The sequence below is a fragment of the Lactuca serriola genome, chromosome 9, assembly GCF_051521515.1.
Source record: "Lactuca serriola cultivar US96UC23 chromosome 9, Lser_US96UC23_V15, whole genome shotgun sequence".
NCBI classification, from domain to species: domain Eukaryota; kingdom Viridiplantae; phylum Streptophyta; class Magnoliopsida; order Asterales; family Asteraceae; genus Lactuca; species Lactuca serriola.
In genome coordinates this window covers 195,660,997-195,680,264 of record NC_136416.1, presented here as the reverse complement: position 1 = coordinate 195,680,264, position 19,268 = coordinate 195,660,997, and the positions used below count along the sequence as shown (strand labels likewise).

At 37.4% G+C, this 19,268-nt stretch overlaps 1 protein-coding gene across 2 annotated transcripts; it reads left to right on the top strand.

Annotated features, from left to right (window-relative positions):
• Positions 1–2,991: 2,991 nt before the first annotated feature.
• Positions 2,992–17,784, top strand: LOC145072092 (uncharacterized). Of its 2 annotated transcripts, none has more exons than XM_079018463.1 (16): positions 2,992–3,329; positions 3,784–8,461; positions 8,547–8,735; positions 8,866–8,980; positions 9,049–10,033; positions 10,654–11,101; positions 11,192–11,245; positions 11,688–14,382; positions 14,467–14,580; positions 14,724–14,854; positions 14,975–15,067; positions 15,153–15,422; positions 15,495–16,065; positions 16,873–16,948; positions 17,041–17,369; positions 17,501–17,784. In XM_079018463.1, exons 1-15 carry the CDS (start codon positions 3,070–3,072, stop codon positions 17,138–17,140), a joined length of 10,779 nt encoding a protein of 3,592 aa, XP_078874589.1. In that variant the 5' UTR covers positions 2,992–3,069; the 3' UTR covers positions 17,141–17,369; positions 17,501–17,784. The 2 variants fall into 2 exon arrangements, with proteins under 2 accessions (XP_078874589.1, XP_078874590.1); XM_079018464.1 differs by having other exon boundaries at positions 17,041–17,382.
• Positions 17,785–19,268: the final 1,484 nt, after the last annotated feature.

Sequence of the window (19,268 nt, the reverse complement as noted above, 5' to 3'; positions counted from 1 at the left end):
CAGTTGCCGACAGGGACAGACGCAAGATTTTGTAGTAGGTGTTGCCAGTCCGTAATAGGTGTTGCCGATCCATAGTAGGTGTTGCCGGTGGCACATTTTATAGTAGAAAAAAGAAAAAAATCGAAAATTTTGTACTACGTCGGGAAAAACTAGGTGTTGCCGGTGCCACCGGTGGCACCATACTAGATCCGTCCTTGGTTGCCGAGCAGTTTTCCAGCAGTCAGCCTTACGAGGTGAGTTACGTTCCAGTAGCGGTGGGTCCCGACCCACCAGTAGGAGTTGTATATTAGATGATTGTCTTTGTGATATTCATCTAGTTTTGCTACTACCTGATACGTTATGTGCTAATATGATATGATGTTATATGCCAGTAACAGTAGGGGAGATAGTCCCTAAGATTTTCGGTCGATAGGGCCAAAGAGGGGTGGTGATACCCAATCATACTACATAGAATATGATTATGTGATACATGTTATGTGGTAGTAGTAGAGGGGTGAAATAGTCCATAGTATCCGATCGACAGGACCGAAGGGGAGGCCAGTACCCAGATATGCTAGGTAGTATCCGGTCGACATGACCGAAGGGGAGGCCAGCACCCAAATATGCTAGGAAACATCCGGTCGATAGGACCGAAGGGGAGGCCAACACCCATATATGATAGGCATTATCCGGTCGACAGGGCCGAAGGGGTAGGTCGGGCACCCAGATATGCTTGACAGTATATGCGTGATATGTGATTTTATGGTATGTGGTACGGTGGGGGAACTCACTAAGCTTCGTGCTTACAATTTTCAGTTTTGTTTCAGGTACCTCTTCAGCGAAGGGGAAGGAGCCGACGCGGTAGCTGCACATCATACACACACCTCAGATTCCGTAATATGAGTTTTCCTTGGGATTGTACTCTGATATTATCACTATTTTATGATTTGGATTTTCAGACATTATATACAGTTTTATGAGATGTTATGATTTGACAATGTTTTCCTATGGATGTTTTAATTAAAGTAATTTATAAAAATGAAATTGTTGGGCGTGAAAATTGGGCTGTTACACTTCCTCTTCCTGAGGTGCTCCAAATCATTCTTCTGTTCCTGAGCTCTAGCAATCATATCATTCAGGGTATTGTACCCTGACAAGCTCACAAACTCCCTGATGTCATCACCTAGTATATCATGATACCTCACATTCTTCATTTTATCGTCCGTTGCATACTACGGAACCAACAAAGCCTTTTCTCGAAACTTGGCAGTTATCTCTGCCACAGTCTCAGTCATCTGGCTAAGGTCCTGAAACTCCTTCGCCAACTGTTTCACCTTAGTGACCGTGGGAAACTCCGTCCTAAACTGGGTAGCAAACTCATCCCAAGCCATCGTCTTAATGCATTTCCCTCCTAAAGCGAAATCTACATCTTCCCACCAATCTTGAGCTCTGCCTTTCAGAAGACAGGAAGCAAATCCGACCTTCGACCCCTCAGGACAGACGCTCGTCCAAAAAGTGTTCACCATATTTGCTAACCACTTCTTACTAGCAATGGGGTCCTTCTCCCCGAAGAACTTAGGAGCTCCAAAAGCACTGAACTCACGGAAGGAAAGAGTACAAGCTCCCACAATAGTCATAATTTCAGTGCGAAACGTGCCTAGATGCTCATCTAAAATCTCTATGATCCCTTCCTTGATCATACCAAATATCACAGGAGTCTGCTCCAAAATACCGTGGGTGATCTCCGACGATATGAACTCTAGCATCCACCTATGAATCGACTCAGTGTCTGCACCTGAGCCTAAACCAAATGCTGAACCATGAGTGCTCATCACCACACCAAAAAGAAACCAAGCAATAACCAGAACATACTCAAAGAATCCTCATCCAACATGCTTCCTAGATTATCCGTGACTTCCCTCGATTCGAGTATAGGTCTTGTGCTTTCAGTAGTATAGGCCCAATACTACCTTCAACACCTATCCATACTTTCCTTAAGAGTTATCCCGAATCCCCTAAGTCACCTTCTCAAATTGGTACTCCAAGTACCTGCTAAACAACACAAACAACTCACTACAACATATCCCAGGCTCTCCTAGGTTCCGACCTCACCCTGCCATCAGCTGATGAACAACTCTCAATAATGTCAGTTAACTACTTCATGAATACAATCACATGAAACAAAGCTTAGATAATCATTCGAGTAAAAGACTCACCCTTACAACGGTTAGACTCAAACGAGAGTTGTGCAGTAGGGTCAAATTCACCACTCTGAGATTATTTAACCTATGCAACGTGTTGCTTAACATATTCACTTAATAGTTAACCTTCATCATCAAGAGTCCCACGAAGCACAAAGCACAAAGCACAGAGCAAGCAACATTCGTGCAGTAACACTCCAAGACACAAATCAATCAAAGGACTCCTCGAGCTTACTTACTACAACCCATGCTAGGAACTTCCACTCTCACTGTCAGTTGCCTTATACATGCAAATTATACATAATACATGATCAAATAGACTGTCGAATAAAAGACTCTACCCTAAGACCACAATCAAACAAGGAACATGAAATAATGCAAAATCAGTCATTCTAAGCCTATATAATCCTAATCGTATACACTAATGGCTAATAGGTTTAATAGGGTGTTTGACTAAACTTATTTAAGCTCCTTTTTAGCTTATTACCAATTCCACACCGGTATACGTTAAAAGGAGTGTTTGGATATGAATAGCTTATCTAGGTGCCATACCGGAAATAAGTCAAAATCTATAAATAAGTCTCCCTGACTTATCAGCTTATAAGTTACAAGCTATAAGTTAAAAAGTGCTTATGAAAAGTCACAAGCTTAGCCAAACACCCCTAAATTGATTTGTTTTCTCTCCGAAAATTTATCTATTCACTTTACTTTGATTATCATCTTATTTTTAGATGTTGGTTGCCAAATGTGAAAAGACGTGGGAGACAATTGCAATTTTTGAAACTTCTTCACCCTGCTGTTCTTCAGCCATGAGTTCGTCATTCTCATTGCCAAACTCAAAGAAACAAACCAGAGAATTCAAGAGGGGAGATGCGAATTGAAAGGAGCCATGAATATGCAAGGCCTTCATCATCAACAACAACAGTTGGCAGCTCTGCTCTCCGTTGCTCTCCCCAAAGACAAGGATTCTTCATCTTCATCCTCATCGCAACATAACAATCCATCGTCTGAAGGTGGAGAAGACGACGCTTCTCGATTGGCAGCCATTAACTCACTTCACCGCGCCATTGTTTATCCTCATAACTCACTCCTTGTCACTCACTCTGCCTCGTTTCTCGCTCAGGGGTTTTCGCAACTCATTGCAGACAAGTAAGTAACTCTTAATTATATACGCGTGCTTATTTATCTTTGTTGCTGGATATAGTGACCGATAAACATTTTATGATTGCTAATTAAATTCGTATGTGTTAAGTTTGATTAAATTTTTAGGTTATGAGTTCATTTAGGTGTTGCTAGTGGGTAAACAATCGCTATTATGTGTGTGCACGAATCAACCATGCTTTGTGCTAAACCTAATCGCTTGGTGTTAAGTATGCCATATCCATGAGGTTCAAGGATATATGTAATTGTGATCTGTGAACTCATAGTTCATCATCAGTGAAAGACATGTTATGCTGTATACTTTTATTTTCCCTATGCTATAGATCTGATTTTCACTTTCTGGAATGTTTTCTGATCTGTGATGGAACACATTGGGCAAGATGCACACTTATATTTCCTTTTTTTCGGTAATCATTATACTTATTGTGTTTACTTTATGTAGATCATATACTGTACGTCAAGCTGCTGCAACAGCCTATGGTGCCTTGTGTGCAGTCTTATGTTCACTCCCTATTGGATCAAATGGAAGGCAAAATCATGTAATTCTTGGAAATTTAGTTGATAGATTTATAGGATGGGCATTGCCATTGTTTAGCAATATTAATGCTGGTGATGGGACAGTGGAAATTGCAGCAGAAGGTCTTCATGAATTCCTCAATGTTGCAGACATTGGAGCTACTGAGAGATACGCATTACCAATTCTCAAAGCATGTCAAGAGCTTCTTGAGGATGAAAGAACCTCCTTAAGCTTACTGCATCGCCTTTTGACTGTGTTGACTTTGATTTCTTTGAAGTTCTTCATCTGTTTCCAGGCCCATTTTGTCGACATAGTTGATTTGCTTCTTGGGTGGGCAATGATACCTGACCTTGCTGAATCTGATAGGAGTGTCATTATGGATAGCTTTTTGCAATTTCAAAAACATTGGGTCAACAACTTACAATTCTCCTTGGGATTGCTTTCAAAGTTTTTGGGTGACATGGATGTACTACTTCAAGATGGAAGCCCTGGGACTCCACAACAACGTCAAAGATTGCTTGCTTTGTTGTCTTGTTTTTCTACAGTTTTACAATCTACAGCTTCTGGGTTGCTGGAGATAAATTTACTGGAAGAAATTAAAGACCCCCTCACTAGAATGCTTCCTCAATTGTTACAATGTTTGTTAATGGTCGGAAGGAAATACGGCTGGTCAAAATGGATAGTGGACTCCTGGAAGTGTTTGACTCTTTTGGCAGAAATTCTGAGTGAGAGATTTTCATCTTTCTACAGTATTGCAGTTGACATCCTGTTTCAAAGCTTGGATATGAGGAACACTGCTAAAACTTTGAATGCTGAGAAACTGACTTCTTTTCAGGTTCATGGGGTTCTCAAGACCAATCTTCAGTTACTTTCACTTCAGAAGCTTGGTCTTCTATCTTCATCAGTAAATAAAATATTACAGTTTGATTCACCTGTTTCCCAGCTTCGTCTGCATCCAAATCACCTGGTGACCTCAAGTTCTGCTGCTACATATGTCTTCTTACTGCAACATGGAAACAATGAAGTTGTTGAATGTGCAATGAATTCATTACTTGAAGAGCTAAACATGTTAAAAAGCATGCTTGGGGGCGTTGTGGCTCCTAAAGTATTTTCCAAAACCGAGCTTTTTGCACTCTTTAAGTTTGATATGAAAGTTCTCCTGAGTTGTGTTTCTTTGGGTGGTGGTAGTAGTTTGATAGGCCAACCAGAGATCGATACTTTATATGTTAATAGATCAAAGAAAATGATATATCATGTCATTGACAATCTGAATCCTTTTGAATTACCTATTCAAGGATATATGGAGTTACAAGTAACCATTTTCAAGATGCTAAATAGGCTAAGTATAGTGGAATTTCTCAGTAAGTTCTCATTGAGGAAACATAACAATGGGGTTGGACCTTCAATGTTGATGTTGGAGCATTTCAGGAAGTACAGTCAGCTCCTCACGAAAGCTCTTAATGTTTCATCTCCTTTAGCAGTGAAGTTAGAAGCATTACAATGGATACATACATACTGTCAGACTGTTAAACGTATGCATGACAAGTCAAAGTGTGCAGATTATGATTCTGAGGCTATTGGGTATCTTGAGTTTTTTGGTGAGATTGTGTTCTCTGTTCTTGATGCTGCATCTGATAGGGAACCAAAAGTGAGGTGTCAGGTTGCATTGGTATTGGAAATGTTTCTGCACTCAAAACTTATACACCCCTCACAAATGTACGCATTAACTGAAGTTATTCTTGAAAAGCTTGGAGACCCAGATGAAGATATCAAAGAATTATTTTTGAAGTTGCTTTCTCATGCATTGCCCATCACAGTACTTGTATGTGGCATACATGATGATGTGACAGTTACAAAATACAGGCGATCAATCATGCAGTGGAAGCAAATTTTTGCCTTGAAGCAACTGCCACATCAGCTTCACTCAAAGCAGCTTGTTTCCATCCTAAGTTACATTTCACAAAGATGGAAGGTGCCTCTTTCTTCTTGGATCCAGCGACTTGTCCATACTTGTCACAATTCAAAAGATTTTGCTTTAGCCCAACAAGAAGACACAGGAAACCTGCATGTGATTAGCTTGTTTTTGGACATGAACATGGAGGAAGATCTTCTAGAAAGAACATGTTCAGTCAATCTCCTTGCTGGAGCATGGTGGGCCATACATGAAGCAGCTAGATACTGTATTACTACACGCCTTCGGACCAATCTTGGTGGGCCCTCACAAACTTTTGCTGCTTTGGAGCGAATGCTTGTGGATGTTGCACATGTATTACAGGCGAATACCGACCAAAGTGATGCAAACCTAAATATTTTAGGTTCTTCTTATTCTCATGCTCACTTGTTACCATTGAGGTTATTACTTGATTTTGTCGAGTCTTTGAAGAAAAATGTGTACAATGCTTATGATGGATCAACTGTTTTACCATCTCCATCTCGCCAGAGTTTTGTTTTCTTTAAAGCAAATAAAAAAGTCTGTGAAGAATGGTTTTCTCGTATATGTGAGCCAATGATGAATGCAGGTCTCGCACTTCAGTGTCATGATGCTACAATTCATTACTGTAGTTTGCGTCTGCAAGAGCTCAAAAGTTTATTGGGTTCATCTATGAAGGACAAGTCAAGGACCCAAGTCATTGAAAATCTTCAAAATATGAAATCTAGGTTCTTGGGAGATATCTTGAGGGTCTTACGGCATATGACCTTGTCTTTATGTAAGAATCATGAGCCAGAGGCTTTAATCGGGTTGCAAAAATGGGTATCGGCTGCATTTTTTCCTTTGTTTATGGAAGAAAACCAAAGTATGATTGGACCTTTGTCCTGGATCACAGGGCTTGTCTATCAAGCACAAGGTCAATACGAAAAGGCTGCTGCTCACTTCACTCATTTGTTACAAACTGAAGAGTCACTTGGCTCAATGGGCTCTGAAGGTGTACAATTTGCCATAACTCGTATAATTGAAAGTTACAGTGCAGTTTCGGATTGGAAATCCCTTGAATCTTGGCTATCAGAGTTGCAACTTCTTCGTGCTAAGCATGCTGGTAAAAGCTATTCTGGTGTTCTAACAATGGCAGGAAACGAGTTAAATGCCATTCATGCCCTTGCTCATTTTGATGATGGTGATTATAAGTCAGCATGGGGTTGCCTTGACTTGACGCCTAAAAGTAGCAATGAACTTGCACTAGACCCGAAAGTAGCTTTGCAAAGGAGTGAGCAGATGCTTTTACAAGCAATGCTTTACAATATTGAAGGAAATTTGGATAAAGTGCAGCATGAACTACAGAAGGCGAAATTAATGCTTAATGAAACATTTACCACTTTGCCACTTGATGGGTTAACAGAAGCAGCAGAACATGTTCATCAGTTGCATTGCATATCTGCATTTGAAGAGAGTTGCAAGATTTCAGGCACCCAAGACGTTTTAAGTTCATATATTCGAGAAGTGCAGTTCCCAAGCAATCACATTTATCAAGATTGCAAACCATGGATGAAAACTCTCCGTGTTTATCAAAGCATTCATTCCAACTCTCCAGTGACTCTAAATCTCAGCTTAAATTTACTGCGTTTAGCTCGAAAACAAAAGAACCTGATTTTGGCAAATCGTCTCAATGACCATTTGAAGTGTCATTTAGGTGAAGAAAGTTTTCATAAATCCATCCTCTCAAGTTTACAATATGAAGGCATACTCTTGATGCATGCTGAGAACAGGCTTGAAGAGGCATACACAGGTCTATGGTCATTTGTTAGTCCTTTCATGCTTCACTCCTCACCTATTGTTTCAGTTATCCCTGATGGTGTTTTAAAGGCGAAAGCCTGCTTAAAACTTTCAAAATGGTTAGAAAAGGACCACTTGGATGCCAATTTGGAGAACATTATTCTAAAGATACGATCAGAATACAGTGATGATACTACCAACTATCGACCTAGGATGGATCTCATTGTTGAGGAACTTGTAGGGACAGCTACTAAGCTCTCTTCACGACTTTGTCCCACTATGGGAAAGTCATGGATCTCTTATGCTTCTTGGTGTTATGCTCAAGCTAAGGAGACAAGCGACACCACCCTTCAATCCTGCTCATTTTCTCCAATTCTTGATTCAGAACTTGTACCAGACAGGTTTAGGTTAACTGAAGAAGAGGTCTCAAGAGTCAAACATGTTGTTTCAGAGCTTCTTCAGAAAGCAAGAGATGTTAAAGACTTAGATAGCAACAATGTTCATGCGGTGGTGCAGCAAGTAGTGAATATAATAGAAGCTGCAGCTGGAGAACTTGAATGCCTTTCTGTTGTTGTTGCCTCCAAGTTGCAGAAATTCTTTCTTTTTGCCAATATTGATGTTGAGGGAAGTGCGTTTTTTAACGAGTTGGTTGATGTTTGGTGGTGTTTGAGAAAGAGAAGGGTATCTCTATTTGGGCATGCAGCTCAAGCTTATATAAATTACCTCTCACATTCATCTTCCAAGTTATGGGGTAGTCAAAGAGAAGGTCAAAAGAATTCTAGTTATACCTTGAAAGCTACACTTCATGTCCTGCATATTCTCCTTAACTATGGGGTGGAGTTAAAAGTTACTCTTGAACCTGCACTTTCAACAGTTCCTTTGTTGGCATGGCAGGTGGGTGGGACCCCTTTTGCCAGTTTTATATCACAGTAACCTAACCAGTTCTGTTCTAACTAGTATTTTTTTTCCCTTTCTGCAGGAAGTAACTCCTCAACTATTTGCTCGGTTAAGCTCTCACCCTGAAGAAGATGTTAGGAAACAGCTCGAGGGCATTTTGGTCATGCTGGCAAAACAATCTCCATGGGCGATAATTTATCCAACCCTCGTTGATATTAACACAAGTGAAGAGGATCCTTCAATGGAGCTTACACGAATATTGGCATGTTTGGTATGTGTGCCATATTATATATATATATATATATATATATATATATATATATATATTTTATGTGCTCTCTGACAATCTATTTGTTAGGATGTGATGATGACTAACCCAATATTAACCATTGTATATGCAGAACAAGCAATATCCAAGATTAGTCCAGGATGTCCAACTCATGATTAAAGAGCTAGAAAATGTAACCATTCTTTGGGAAGAATTGTGGCTCAGCACACTGCAAGATCTTCACTCAGGTATCTTGAATTTAGAAAATGGTTTTATTGTCCTACACTTACCTAATATCATTTTTATACACTTTTAGATGTAATCGGACGGATAAATTTGCTGAAAGAGGAGGCATCACGTATTGCAGAGAATGTGACTCTTAGTCATACTGAAAAAAGCAAGATAAACGCAGCAAAATACTCTGCTATGATGGCACCCATTGTTGTTACCCTGGAGCGTCGTTTAGCTTCCACCTCACGTAAACCTGAAACACCTCATGAAATATGGTTCCACAATGAGTACATGGGACAAATCAAGTCAGCCATTTCAAACTTCAAAACTCCACCATCTGCTGTCACACTAGGGGAAGTTTGGAGACCATTTGACACCATTGTTGCATCTTTAGCATCCTATCAAAGAAAATCATCAATATCATTGTCAGAAGTCGCACCTCAATTGGCTCTACTTTCATCATCTGATGTCCCAATGCCAGGTCAGGGTAATATTGTCACAATTACATCTTTCTCTGAACAAGTAGTTATCTTGCCAACAAAGACGAAACCGAAAAAGCTTGTTATAATGGGCTCAGATGGTCAGAAATACCCTTATCTGTTAAAAGGCCGGGAAGACCTTCGACTTGATGCTAGAATAATGCAACTTTTGCAAGCCATAAATGGTTTTCTGCATTCGTCTCCTATTGGCATTCGCCATTATTCAGTGACACCTATTAGTGGTCGAGCTGGTTTAATTCAATGGGTGGAAAATGTAACAAGTATTTATAGTGTGTACAAGTCTTGGCAGAATCGCGTCCAGGTGGCACAGCTTTCAGGGGTTGCTTCTACCAATACAAAGAACTCGGTGCAATCGCATGTACCTCGGCCTACTGATATGTTTTATGGTAAAATTATACCAGCATTAAAGGAAAAAGGCATAAGAAGAGTGATTTCTAGAAAAGATTGGCCTCATGAAGTTAAGAGAAAAGTTCTTTTGGACCTTATGCAGGAGACTCCTAAACAGCTTCTTCATCAAGAAATATGGTGTGCAAGTGAAGGTTTCAAAGCCTTCCGCTCAAAATTGAAAAGGTTCTTTATATAGCTAAAAAAGCATGTTAATAGTTTTCGGATTTGGATTAGAGTAAATTACATTTTTGGTCCCAGAGTATAGCTGATATATTCAAATTTGGTCCCAAAAAGTTTTCTCTTGTAAATTTGGTCTAATATTATGAGTTTTCCTAACAATTTTTTCCCCTATGTCATCTAAGTTAACACTTGTTATTTTTTTAAATGACCATTTTCCCCTTGGACCAAAACTGAATGAAAACAGTATACAACAGGGAACAAATTTGTAATTTTCTCTTATTTTTTAATTAACGTCTAGCATTTTATATGTGCATATGATTTTTTAAATTTATAATACTTTAGTGTGTATTGTAATGTTTTTGATTTCGTACTTAAGTACTTTTATTTATTGCAACATTTTTGAATTGATACCGTCTTTCAGTTTTGGTCAATGGCAAAATGGTCATTTAAAAAAATTAACAGCTAGGCTCTTAATGTAGATGACACATGGACCAAAATAGTTTGGAGTTAGGACACTACAAAATAAAGATCAAAATTTGCAAGATAAAACTTTTAGGACCAAAAATGTAATTTACTTTTTGCATTTTTTATGATGTCTACTTGATAATTTTATTTGCTTTCAGGTATTCTGGAAGTGTAGCAGCCATGAGCATGGTAGGGCACATATTGGGTCTTGGGGACAGGCATTTGGATAATATTCTTTTGGACTTCCATAGTGGTGATATTGTTCACATTGATTATAACGTGTGCTTTGACAAAGGACAAAGGTTAAAAGTTCCAGAAATTGTCCCCTTCCGTCTGACTCAAACACTTGAGGCAGCTTTAGGATTAATGGGCACTGAAGGCTCCTTCAAGAAAAACTGTGAAGCAGTTCTTGGTATCTTGAAAAAGAACAAAGATGTAGTCTTGATGTTGTTAGAGGTTTTTGTGTGGGATCCTCTTGTGGAGTGGACACGTGGCGATTTTCACGATGATGCTGCCATTGTTGGTGAAGAAAGAAAAGGAATGGAACTTGCAGTTAGCTTGAGTCTCTTTGCTTCTCGTGTGCAAGAAATTCGTGTACCTTTGCAGGTACTCACACATTTTCTTCTTCTTCCAATGAACGTGTTCTTTTAGTTTTAGTGTACTATTTTTAATCATTTTTTTTTTCAAAATTTTCAGGAACATCATGATCTCTTATTGGCTACACTACCAGCTGTGGAATCTGCTCTTCAGGTAGGTTGAAGGCGTTACAATTCGTTTGCAACTTATGGTTGTTTTTAGAGTAAACCTCAAGAATGGTCCCTGTTGATTGTCACTTCTGCTAGGTTTGGACCAAAAATAAATCTTTTTCTAAAACCGGTCCTTATTCGCACGTTTTGTTCCATTTTTGGGCCCTCCGGTTAACACCGTTAGTTTAGGTCTGTTAACTCACTGCCAAATTGCCATTTTGCCCCTATTTTGTGAGTAGGGGCAAAATAGTCATTTTACAAGGACTTGGCTGATAAAAAACGGTGTTAAGGGAAGTGACCAAATATGTAAAACGAAACCCTCTAATAAGGACATTTTTTAGGAAAAAGATTCTTTTATGCACTGAACCTAGCAAAAGTGACAAAACCAGAGGGGGCATTCTTGTTTTTATCCGGATCTTTATCTGACTTCAAGAATGTTGTAACAGCGTTTTGCAGACATCCTAAGTCAATATGAGATTGTATCTTCCATATACAATCGCACAGAACAAGAAAGATCTAACCTTATTCTCCACGAAACGTCAGCTAAAACCATTGTTGCTGAAGCAACTAATAATCTTGAAAAAACACGCACATTGTACGAGTTACAGGGTCGTGAATTTTCTCAAACTAAAGCTTCTGTAGCTGAAAAAGCCTTAGAGGCAGCTGCCTGGATCGAACAACATGGAAGAATCATTGAAGCTCTAAGAAGCAGTTCAATCCCAGAGATAAAATCCCACATAAATTTAATTGGAAACGAAAAATCTTTATCTCTTACATCTGCTGTCCTAGTAGCAGGGGTTCCATTTACTGTTGTCCCAGAGCCTACACAAGTCCAATGCCATGATATAGACAGAGAAGTTTCTCAGTTAATTTCTGATTTAGATCATGGGATTACATCTTCTGTTACATCTCTCCAAACATATTCTTTAGCTTTACAAAGAATTCTTCCATTAAATTACCTTACAACCAGTCCAGTCAACAGTTGGGCACAAATTCTGAAACTTTCTGTCAGTACAATTTCGTCAGATGTTCTGTCCATTACCAGAAGACAAGGTGCTGAACTTGTTGCAAATGTTCGTGAAGATGGTTTTGACACAGTGAAGAGCCTTCATAATGATCTTTGTGTTCAAGTGGAAAAGTATGCAGATGAGATTGAGAGAGTTGAAAAAGAGTATCAAGAATTGGTGAATTCGATTGGTTCAGAAACCGAGTCACGAGCTAAAGATCGTCTCATGGCTGCTTTCACAAAGTTTTTACAAAGTGATTTCAACAAGAATGAGGAAATTTTAACCATGGTTGGGTTAGCTGTAAGTTCTGTTTATAATGAGGTTAAGGTTAGGTTACTCGAGGTATTGAATCATTCAAGTGGGACAAGAGCTGATCTGGCAACCCTTTTATGCGAGTTTGAAGAGAAGATAGAGAAATGTGTTCTTGTAGCAGGTTGGGTGAATGAAATAAAGCAGTCTACTTTCAATAGAGAAGAAGATTCTTTTGAGACAAACTGGGCTTCAATTTTCAAAACCAATTTACTTTCATGTAAAAACTTGGTTGCTCAAATGATTGAAAATGTTCTACCAAACATCGTAAGATCTGTGATTTCATATGATTCGGAAATCATGGATGCATTTGGATCTCTTTCACAAATCAGGGGGTCGATCGATACAGCATTGGAACAATTAATTGAGGTTCAAATAGAGAGAGGGTCTTTAATGGAGTTAGAACAGAGCTATTTTGTGAAAGTGGGTTTCATTACTGAACAACAGTTAGCTCTTGAAGAGGCTGCTGTTAAAGGTAGAGATCATCTTTCATGGGAGGAAGCTGAAGAGTTGGCATCTCAAGAAGAAGCTTGTAGAGCACAGCTTGAAGAACTACATCAAACATGGAATCAGAAAGACATTCGAACTTCTTCTTTAATGAAAAGGGAAGCAAGTATCCGAAACGGTTTAATCTCTGCTGAAAATCATTTTCAGTCTTTAATTGGTCAAGAACAAGAAAAGGAACCACAATATTCAAGAAGCAAAGCTCTCCTTTTAGCATTAGTCCAGCCGTTCTTTGAATTGGAATCAGTTGATAAGACATTATCATCATATTCATCAGATTCTTCAAATGGAATGATCACCCAAGTTACTGATATGATTACCTATGGTAGTGCAGTACCAGGGTTTATTTGGAAATTCTCGGGTATACTGGAAAACCATTTGTTTTTTATGTGGAAAGTGGCTGTTATGGATTCGTTTCTTGATTCTTGCATACGTGTAGCAGCTTCATCCCGGGATCAAAATTTGGGATTTGACCAGATTCTAAATGCTGTCAAGAAAAAGTTATCAATCCAACTCCAAGAACATATCGGTCAATATCTAAAGGACAAAATCGCCCCTCTTTTGTTGACCATGCTGAATTCAGAAATCGAACTTTTAAAGCAACCAACTATGACTCAAAACGAATTTGAAGAGATACGAGATACGGGTGGTGTTGACAGAGTGAAACAAATGCTTGAAGAATACTGCAACGCACACGAAACAGTAAGAGCAGGAATGTCAGCTGCATCACTCATGAAAAGACAAGTGAAAGAACTTAAAGATGGTTTATATAAAACGTGTCTAGATATTGTCCAGCTGGAATGGATGCATGATGTCACCTTGAGTCCATTACATAACTGCAGACTCATATGTCACAAGTTTCTTTCAAGTGAGGACAACACACTTCCAGTTATTCTAAACCTAAGCAGACCTAGATTATTGGAAACTATACGGTCTTCAGTAGGTAAAGTAGTTCGATCACTAGACTGCCTACAAGCTTGTGAACAGACTTCAATTACAGCAGAAGGGCAGCTTGAGAGAGCCATGGGGTGGGCCTGTGGTGGTCCTAATTCAGGTTTGACCGGGTCAAACTCAAACTCAAACTCTGGAAGGACCTCCTCTGGGATTCCACCTGAGTTTCATGATCATTTAGCAAAGAGACGACAGCTGTTATGGGGTGCACGAGAAAAGGCATCAGATATTATCAAAATCTGTATGTCAATATTGGATTTTGAAGCATCTAGAGATGGGGTACTAGGGGCAGATGGCAGTGGGAGGGCATGGCAACAAGCTTACTTTAATGCGTTAACAAATTTGGATGCCACTTATCATTCCTTCACACGTAAGCTTTAATTTATTGAGTACTATAGTTGATGATTTGTAAGTCTGATAAAGTCTTGGTGGTTGTGACTTGTGAGTTGATCAGGTACAGAGCATGAGTGGGAGTTAGCACAGAGTGATATGGAAGCTGCTTCAAATGGTTTGCTTGTGGCAAGCAATGAACTGCGTGTTGCTTCTGCTAAAGCAAAGTCTTCATCTGGTATGTTCTTATTGCATATGAAATCCAATCCTTTCCTAGAGACATCATTATGGAATGTAATGTCTCAATCCATTCCATCCAACCAAACAGAAGACCGTTTTACTTACAAATGTCATGATGATTTTGGTTGTTGTTTGCATCAGGTGATTTACAGGAGACTTTTGTTGCTATGAGAGACTGTGCTTATGAAGCCAGCATTGCATTGTCTGCTTTTGGATCCATTACTAGGGGTCACACTGCTCTCACTTCTGAGTGTGGTTCCATGCTTGAAGAGGTATGATACATTACATATTGTTAAGATATAAGTAGAACAGGGTTACATTACATCTTAGTATGCTCTTTGTATATAGGAAACATCATTTCATAAATTGAATCTTTATTTTCTTTGTTGTAGGTTTTGGCAATAACAGAAGGTCTACACGATGTTCACACTCTGGGAAAAGAGGCTTCTGCATTACACTCTTCTCTTATGGGAGACCTTTCAAAGGTTTTTTTTAACTCCTGAAATTTACTCTGCTCTCGTCAAGATATCCATTTACTTTGAGTTTTGCTGAGATTTGTGTTTTTGATAGGCAAATAGCATTGTACTTCCACTGGAATCGGTGTTGACTAAAGATGTTGATGCAATGACTGAAGCTATGAACAAAGAAAGAGAGACAAAAATGGAAATATCTCCTATTCATGGACAGGCCATTTACCATTCTTACCATGCAAAAATTAAGGATGCATGTCATGTGATTAAACCTTTGGTTCCATCACTTACATTTTCAGTCAAAGGACTCCATTCCATGCTTACAAGATTGGCACGAACTGCAAATATCCATGCTGGAAATCTTCACAAGGTATGTCTATGTTTTTCATGCCAAATACTTGTACATTTGGTTTTGGGATTTATATGACTATGTCTGTACTAGGCTCTTGAAGGATTAGGTGAAAGCCAAGAAATAAGGTCACAAGACTTAAACTTATCATCAAGGCCAGATCTTGTAGCTGATGACACTGAATACAACAACACCAACAACAAAGATAACGACACTTTGTCAAGATCCGATACAGAATGTGATGAAGACTTGCCTCAAACCACTGGATTGAGTTTGCAAGATAAAGGATGGATATCTCCACCAGACTCTATTTATGATGCCAGCTCAGCAGACTCTGTCTCTGGTCCTATATCCACTTCCAATAGTTTCACTGGTTCAGAAGTAACCGAACCGCATCCAGATGGACATGATTCCAAAGAAAACAACAATGTATCTGGTTCTGATTCCGTGGAATCAGAATCTAGAGAAAAAGATGATGATTTGAAAGATGTGGCATTAGTGCGTTCTGGTACTTCTGTATCAAGTCTCTCTGAAATGAATATAGGAGTTGAAAATATAAAAATTGGTAAGCAACATCAAGAATCTTTATTGGATCAAGAGGAAACCCGTAAATCACCTATGCAAAATGTAGATGTTACAGGCCAAGCCAGCAGCAGGGTAAAAGGTAATTTAAAGAAAATAATTCCTCAAATCTTGTCAACTTTAATTCTTTTAGATTTAGTTAGTGTTTGATATAATGGAATTGGCTAAGGAAAGGAATGGTTTATGACTTCATTCCAGTTGAATGAAAACTAAAACTGTTTCTTTTTCTTATTTTGTTAAATTTTATTTTTTTACTTAGCCGTGAGGTGTTTCTTCAATGAAATGGAAATTTAAAAATCATTATTTTAATTAAATTACTATTTTACTTTTAGAAAAAAAAAGTAACTAAAAGATATTATCTTTTATTACAGCTTATTTGGGCTTTAACAAGCTTTTATTAATATTTTTAATTTTTATTTTTGTAAATAAAAGTTCATTAATTGTATTTAAAAATAATCTATAGAGTACACTGTAAAATATAAACTACAAAAGATTCATCCATATCTAAAATTTCTTATTCTAATTAAATTGCTTTTTTTTTTTTTTTTTTTTTTAAATAACTAAAAAAGTTATTTTGTTTATGACCTTTGGTTATAACAAGCTTTCATTATGTTTGATATTTTATTTTATGAACAAAAATTCGTTAGTTATAATTATAGTAATTTATAGAGTATTATAATCACAAACAGTATTCACCATTTACATAAAACATAAAATTTAAAGAAAAATCATTTGAAAGCTGATTCCATTCCTGCAGGCTAACCAAACAATATCATTGAATGTAATCTATTTATTCCATCTGACCATTTTTATGGTCCAAACTTTGCATGTAATCTGTTGAAACTTGAAACTCATCTGGTTTGGTTATTGGTTTTTGATGTTTGAGTAGGTAAAAATGCATATGCCGTGTCAGTTTTAAGGCGAGTAGAACTGAAAATAGAAGGTCGAGATATCACTGATAACAGGTACATACATATGTATATATGTGTTGTACTTCTACCTGAAATTTATTTATCACAAATAAATATAAAAAGAATTTAAAATTTCATGGGTGCAGAGATATAAGTATTGCAGAGCAAGTTGATTATTTGGTTAGGCAAGCAACAAATGTGGATAATCTCTGCAATATGTACGAAGGTTGGACACCATGGATTTGAAAACTACAAACACTATGCAAACAATGTCTATGTGCCCTACTCCCGGATTCCAAAACTAGGGCAACTATGGTCCACGCACCATTTCAAACAGGGGCAAATTCGTCCAAACATGATACATGCTGATTGAGATTTGAGAATCACCTTCATAAGTAACATCTCTGGTTCAAGGCTAGTCTGGACATCACCTTCCTTGCCCTCGCCCTCGCCCTCGCCCTCGGGCACATCTAAGGTACAATTCTAAGGTACAATCAAGAATTACAGAAAAATATTTGTAAAATCTTTATCAGCTTTTTTTATTCTAATTCAATCTTGCTCTTTAATTATTTCCTCATGTTGGCAGTTATGGTTATGGTTTTGCAGTTTTGGAGGTTTGAGACGAGAATCTTTTTGACAAACTAACTGTCTCTAGGTTTCTCGGAAAGCGAAAGATTGGTAAACATGGGGCGGGGCCCACAACTTATTTATAATTGCATGTACATGTTGGCAAGTTTCTTGTGTGTTATGTGGTAACTACATTTCTGCATGCTTCAAAGAGATGCAATTTCTTTCCACATGCATTCATGACATAAAACATACTCTTTCTCATTTTTTACAATGATATCAAGGCGATCAAATATATCCACTCCACGTCTTTAATTTACAAATATCTTTGTAATCTTTTCAATAGTTAGATGGTGAAGATGAACCAATGTTACAGTTTGATCGACTTTCCATTAAGAAATAAAGAGTTGTAATTGTATATATATAACCATTCACATGATAAAAAAGGTTGAATACATTAAAAATACATAAAAACAAATATATTATCTTCATGGTTTTTCTATTTGTTAGTGTCAGCCATCTATGTCAACCCAACATATCAATCTTACCAACGTATAATTTTCAAAACAAATAATATTCACATGTGAATCAGTATATGTTTATCCATACATATGCTTTCACCTGTGATTATGTGAATGTATCCACTAGGGATGAGCATGAGACGTAACCGGGCTTAAGGATCTCACATACCAAAATGGATGAAAAATGATATTGAGTATCGAACCGAACTAACATTATCGGTACCGGGAAGGGTACCAATTTTCGGGTATTAGCATATGTACCAAATCCTTAATTTTGTGATTTTAGAGTTTTAAGAATCATCCTATATGTTCAATTCGTTATCGATACATGATCGAGATTTAGTACTAACTGTTCACCCTTAGTATTCAAGTAATATTTATATGTGAATCCGGTATATATATATATATATATATATATATATATATATATATATATATATATATATGCTTATTAAAGCATATTCTTTAAGCAAATACTTATTTTTGAATATTATATGGATATATTGATTTATGTGTGATTTTGTATTAACCCATTAGCTTTGTACAAGTTCATTTTTTTCTTTTTATACAACTCCTATTGTTCTTAAAAAATTAATTCATGAACTTGGTTGAATGAGTTAGATTAATCAGATTATATTTAAATCAATGGGTAAATTACATAAAAGTCATTATGTTTTTTTTTTGGATAATTTGTTTTTGGGTTCAATGAAGACTTATTTTTCTAATTTGTTTCACTCTTGACCAATTACCTGGTCTTTCGGATGCCAGTTGACTGACATACTAACGTATCACTATTTGATGACATCATATTCTAAGTGTTAAAATCGGAGAAAAAGAAAAACAGAAATATAGTTACTTTTGCGATATACAAAATATATTGACTTTTGTGCATTTTGGTCTCATTATAATAATAATGAAAATTTCAACAAAACAAATCATCAATGTATCTTTTTGATAGACTGCATACATATCGTCTAGACTATGATCTTCCTATATGTAATGTATTTATTGTTATAGTGTATACTGTTTACCATTTAAAATTACATTGATGATTTGTTTTGGTTGAATTTTTATTATTTTAATGATGATATCCAATTGTATAAAAATTATTGTAGTTTATTATTATTTTTTGACAAATGTCACCAAATTAAGACAAATCAACATGCCATATCAAAAACAAGTGCCAAATAAACCGACAACCGTGTGATAATGATTTTATTTATTTAATACTTGTGGTTCTATTTTTTTGGACAACACTTGCGGTTCTAAGAGTCTGTTCGACAAAA